This window comes from Rhinopithecus roxellana, chromosome 13 (genome assembly GCF_007565055.1).
Source record: "Rhinopithecus roxellana isolate Shanxi Qingling chromosome 13, ASM756505v1, whole genome shotgun sequence".
In the NCBI taxonomy this organism is placed as follows: domain Eukaryota; kingdom Metazoa; phylum Chordata; class Mammalia; order Primates; family Cercopithecidae; genus Rhinopithecus; species Rhinopithecus roxellana.
Window position 1 is genome coordinate 95612955 of NC_044561.1, and position 6000 is coordinate 95618954.

Sequence of the window (6000 nt, forward strand, 5' to 3'; positions counted from 1 at the left end):
CAATTACTTGCCCGAAGAAGCACTAAGGGAAAAGCTAAAATGAATGATCTCACAGATGTATAGAAAGCTGAAAAGAAGGAAACATAAACAGGGCCATAACATAGTGAGTCTGTCTACTGTATTTATCTAATCTGTTTGATCAGAATTATTTTGTGTAATATACACCTAGTAAAAACTGCAGCTATTGAAAGAAAAAGGGGAGGATTGAAATGCCTAGCAACAGATGGAACATTGCTGTTCACAGACACATGAAACACCAATCTGGGCTCTGTTTTTTAACCCAGGATTCGCATTTTTAAATATCTTTATTAGTTTACTTTTAGGCCAGGGTAGGCATTGGAAATTACCTAAACACACTTGATTTGACTGACTTTGAAAATGTGTATTGAACCCAAGCTAGCTAATATTTTTCTTTGGTTCTGGTTTCAAATGGGGAAATATGCTTAATTATAGCTTGCATCATCACTTGGAAATTGTAGCATTTATATGTTGATGTAACTTGCCTGAATGCAAAAAGAGGACTATGTATAGGAAAAGGGACATATGTAAATAGATCCAAAGCATGTTTGGCAAGGCAGAAAAGCCAAAAGGAAAAGAGGAAAATCACATTACCTGCCAAACATTTAGGGGCCACATGCCAAGAGTTACCTTCACTTCCTTCCAATCTGTAGCCCTATTTGGTCTTCAGCCTCATATATAAAACTCTCTTTAAGTTTAGCCTCTAAAATTTTAGGGTAGAAATGGGATAACCTCTGAGTGATTTCAGCACAATTATTTCTGGAAAAGGTGGACTTGAGTGTATGGCAGCTTCCTCAGCATACATTTTAAATAGGAACTGTACTTAATTTAGATTTTTACATTTTGGGATGAATGTAGGTGATTTCTACAGATTTCGACCTCTAGCTCACCTTGTAAATTGTTTTCATTCTCAAATGCAGATTCACATTAAAGTAGCCAATTGTATTATTTAACTACTGCCATGTGACACTGTAAAATGAACAATCCCAAACTCAGTGATTTAAATCAGCAATCACTTATTTCCATGAAAGTTTGTGTTGACTAGTGTCTACCGATCTAGGCTTGGTACTAGCTAGGTGACTGATATCCAATTGTCAGCTCCAGCTGGGCTTGGCTGTGCTGGCTCTGCTTCCTGAATATTTATCCTAGGGCCAAAGATGAAGGGGAAATAATACCTGGTGGATGGTCTTCTCATGGCAAATGACAAGGTGCAAAAAAGTAAGTGGGAATACATGAGGTTGCTTAAGGCCTATGCTCAGAAATGACATTCTGCCAGCTCTGCTCACATGTTATCAGCCAAAGTGGCCAAGGCTAAGGTGCAGGCAAGTGCACTTTGATGCCAACCTATGTCCATCATCACCAATTGCCAATCAAGACCAAGATCTTCATGGTGCAAGTGGTCATATTCCTTAAAAGCAAGAAAAATGTTTTCACGCAGTGTTCTTTAATATACAGTTGGATGCAAAATATGTTGGATGAGAAAATAAGAGACTAAGTTGTTTTATTATTAGTTGCATTTGCATTTTACACACTGCTTGCACTGTTATCTGAGCATGAATTTTAACAATTGACTTGCAATGAGTAATGTTCAGAATAATTTATGTCAATAAAATACTTCATTTACTTTTATACATTTTATAATTCTAGCACTTTGGGAGGCTGAGGCAGGCAGATCACTTGAGGTCAGGAGTTCGAAATCAGTCTGGCCAACATGATGAAACGCCATCTCTACTAAAAATACAAAAATTAGCCAGGCATGGTGGTGGGCACCTGTAATTCTAGCTACTTGGGAGACTGAGGCAGGAGACTCACTTGAACTCTCAATATGGAGGCTGCAGTGAGCCAAGGTCATGAAACTGCACTCCAGCCTGGGTGACAGAGCAAGACCCTGTCTCAAAAACAAAACAAAAAAAGTTATGGAAGATCAAGTGTTTTATGTTTATAATTTTTTGATGACAATCTTTGAATATAAGAAACAGATAAAAAGCAAACCTGCACTTTAAAAGAAAAATAAGCTACTCATTTCCAAATTTAGCTGGTGTTTTAGTTACTAGCATTTGTACCTCTCTTCTTTCAGGAGGAAATAATTTTACCATTGACCCCAAACCTACTTGGCTTCTTTCACTCTAAGCCCTAGCTGGATGTGTCCATGGTTTTTGGAGGTGGAGTTGAATGACAATTCAGTGTTAATAGAGTCACATTATTGAACTTTTCTTTCCTCAGATTGATGTTCTGCCAGAAATTGTGGAGGCCGTGGAAGGGAAGGTAGAAGTCTTCCTGGACGGGGGTGTGCGGAAAGGCACTGATGTTCTGAAAGCTCTGGCTCTTGGCGCCAAGGCTGTGTTTGTGGGGAGACCAATCATTTGGGGCTTAGCTTTCCAGGTAATTGGACAAAGAAAGAAATATATAAAATAGACAATTTGACAGTAAAACAAATGAATAAAACAAGTCAGACTGATTTACACAATAGTTCTGTATTTTTTTCACTCGGTTAGGGGGAGAAAGGTGTTCAAGATGTCCTTGAGATACTAACGGAAGAATTCCGGTTGGCCATGGCTTTGAGTGGTAAGACTCATTCTTGTTTACAACTTTCTTTTCTTTTATGATCTTTAAGTCAGGGTCCTTGGTGGAGAGAAGTGAATTTGAAAGAGAAGAGTGTGGGATCATTGAGTATGTTAAATTTGACGTTGACTCCATATCTACAGTTTTGAGGAACTCTGCATGTGCATAGTCTCTAGTAATTACTTAACCTCAATATTTCACAGCTTTATTAGGAATATTTTGGTGAGTACGACTACTTAAAGGTGGTTGCAACATCATACTCTTCCTCATCTCATAACACGTGAACACATACATCTACCTAGATAGTCAACAGCTCCCTTTGGACATCTAAGTGGCATCCCAAACTCTTACCTGTCCAAAACTAAGCTGCTAACTTTCCACATTAAACCTGCTCCACCTGCAGTTTCTCCATCAGTTCATGTTAATCCCATAGTTTCAGTTGCTGAGTCCAAAAATCTTCAGTCATTCTTGCCTCTTCTTTTCTCTCACACCTTCTTACTCACAGGGGCTCAATCTTCAAAATATAATCAGATTCTGACCTCCCTGTCATCTCCACTGCCACTGCCCTGGCTGGAGCCATCATTGTGTCTCATCCCGTGGACATTGCAAGTGGGCAGGTCTGTCCTCACGTACCTCCCCTCTCCCAGTCTATTCTGATCATGGCAGCCAGAACGGTTCTTTTAAACATTAATTAAGATCATCTTACTTTTCTGATCAGAAAACCCCCAATGGCTCTTGGTTTACTCAGAGTAAATGCCAAAGTCCTTATAGTGGTTTACAAGGCCTCATATGGTTTGACTCCCATCATCTTTCTGATCCCAACTTCTAATAATGTCACCCTTACTTATTCTACCCATGTGACATTTGCCTCCATGATGTCCCTTGACTGTGTGAGATATGTTTTAGCCTTGGGGTATTTGCAACAATTGTTCCCTCTGCCTGGATGCTCTTCCTCCAGATAGTTACATGAAAAACTTCCTCTCATCTTTCGTGTGTTCATATAAATTACACTTGCTTAAAGGTGCCTATCCTGATTACTGTGTTTAACATAGCAATTTATCCTCCACCGATCTATTCAACTTTCAGTTTTCTTTTCCAGTTTTATTTCATGCTTTTTCCATAGCACCTATTGTTTCCTATATATCATCTATCATAGAATTTCCTTTTAAAATTATATGTGTTATATATTGTCTGCTTCCCCTTTAGAACATAAGATGCATGAGGCAGGGGGCTTTGTTGTCTTGACTGCAGTATTTTCAGTGCGTAGAGCAGTGCCTGGCACACAAACAATACATATTTGCTGAATGAATGACTGAATGAATAAATAAATAAGCATTAAAATATTAATAGTGACAATTTCAAATTTGGCTTAGAAAGAACCTGTAGCTAAAAAGAATGGCCGGGAGTTAACTATCAGCTACCCTATGTTTGAAGGTAAAGAGGATTTCCTTTTCTGTAATCCATATGATCTGTATTGTCCCCATAGATAGAACTCCCCAGATAAATGGTCTACTCACTACTGTACTCAGTCTGCAGATAGAGCCTCAACAAGAAGAATGCCATTCTGTGAATCCTCACTACGCATTTTAATTTGCTACAGACATATCCTAAAAGAGAGCTTTCAGTCACTGACTCTCTATTAAATGTGGCAGAAAGAATATACTCTTTGTGTTAATAAAAATATGTGCCAGTCATTTTGTGTTAAGGACTGTTTAGGTAATAAAAAATGGTCTCATGCCACATAAGATTTGGCAAGCCTACCTTGAATCATAAACCTTACATTTGTCAAATTTTACATTCCTTGGGAAAACGATTACCTGCCTGATTATTATTGCATTCAGTTCATATTAAATGTATGCATTATTTTTTCAGGGTGCCAGAATGTGAAAGTCATCGACAAGACATTGGTGAGGAAAAATCCTTTGGCCGTTTCCAAGATCTGACAGTGCACAATATTTTCCCATCTGTATTATTTTTTTTTCAGCATGTATTACTTGACAAAGAGACACTGTGCAGAGGGTGACCACAGTCTGTAATTCCCCACTTCAATACAAAGGGTGTCGTTCTTTTCCAACAAAATAGCAATCCCTTTTAGTTCATTGCTTTTGACTTTTCAATGGGTGTCCTAGGAACCTTTTAGAAAGAAATGGACTTTCATCCTGGAAATATATTAACTGTTAAAAAGAAAACATTGAAAATGTGTTTAGACAACGTCATCCTCTGGCAGGCTAAAGTGCTGTATCCTTCAGTAAAATTGGAGGTAGCAAACACTAAGGTGAAAAGATAATGATCTCATTGTTTATTAACCTGTATTCTGTTTAGATGTCTTTAAAACAGTGGTTCTTAAATTGTAAGCTCAGGTTCAAAGTGTTGGAAATGCCTGATTTACAACATTGAGAAGGCAGCCCTGGATAGAATTGGAATGGGTGGCAGTAACTGGTGATACTTCTTTGAATGCAGCTTTCCAATCACATCTTTAGTGTCTGAGTATATCCAAATGTTTTAGGATGTATGTTACTTCTTAATCAGAGAGAAATAAAGCATTTTTGGGAAGAATATATCTAGTCCATTTGTAACAATATGAAATTTTAATTTTATTTTCTGAACCCTAATTATCTCCTCGTTTCCTTTCTGCATACCTCATTGGTTCTCCTGTACCTCCTACTTCCCTTGCTTTACTCTTTTGATTCTTTACCATTGATAGCCATGTGCAAGGGTTGCTACATAATGTGTGAGGACTATGCCACATTAAAATGGGGCCCCTTCTTCAAAAAGCAAGACAAAAACCTTTTCCTTCCTTCCACAGTTTTTCTCTTAAGCTGTCATGGAGACATTTGCTGTTTCATGTCATGCTTCCTTGGGATTGGGGATACCCACATGGCAAGTAGTAGAGCCTTTCAGGTGCCTGGAGTATTGCCTTGTAACTTGCCTTGATCTTACCTGTGCCCATGCCCAGAACCCTGCTGGGGCTGAAGGGCAAAAATACTAAGCAGATTGCCTGAGCCAGCAACCAAGAACTCACTTAGCAGACATGGGGAGGTGGCAGGAGATGGAACAATGTATGATGCTAGGCTCTCAGTGTCCCCAGCACAAGTTTCATTGTTGCATCATGCTTCACTTATAAAACACAAATTGAATGATTACGTTATTAAGTATTTCAAGCCAATAACCACAGAGCATCAAGCCCTAAGCCTGAGTCCCCTTTCTGAGCATGGAGCCCTGTCCACCGCACTAGGAGCACACCCATGAAGCCCTATGAAGCCCTGATCACGTGACTTTTAGATTCATTCCCAAACCAAGTATTTGACAAATTGGAGGTGAACTAGGTAGCCAAAGTAATTTTGAAGTTGGTTTTTCATCATCTCTCTGGTTGTTCAACCACTGTGAGGTACTGAATGAAACAATTCAGAGAATCACCAC

The 6000-nt window shown here is 38.8% G+C and overlaps 1 protein-coding gene across 1 annotated transcript in view; it reads left to right on the plus strand.

Moving 5' to 3' along the window:
* The window catches only part of HAO1 (hydroxyacid oxidase 1), a 60068-nt gene extending 54730 nt beyond the window's left edge, over positions 1 to 5338 (plus strand). Inside the window, exons 6-8 of the mRNA XM_010387776.2 lie at positions 2242 to 2400; positions 2514 to 2583; positions 4453 to 5338. Of these exons, the coding sequence (XP_010386078.1) occupies positions 2242 to 2400; positions 2514 to 2583; positions 4453 to 4523 (300 nt within the window). The 3' untranslated portion in view covers positions 4524 to 5338. The remainder of the gene's footprint in view (positions 1 to 2241; positions 2401 to 2513; positions 2584 to 4452) is intronic.
* The last annotated feature ends 662 nt before the right edge of the window (positions 5339 to 6000 follow it).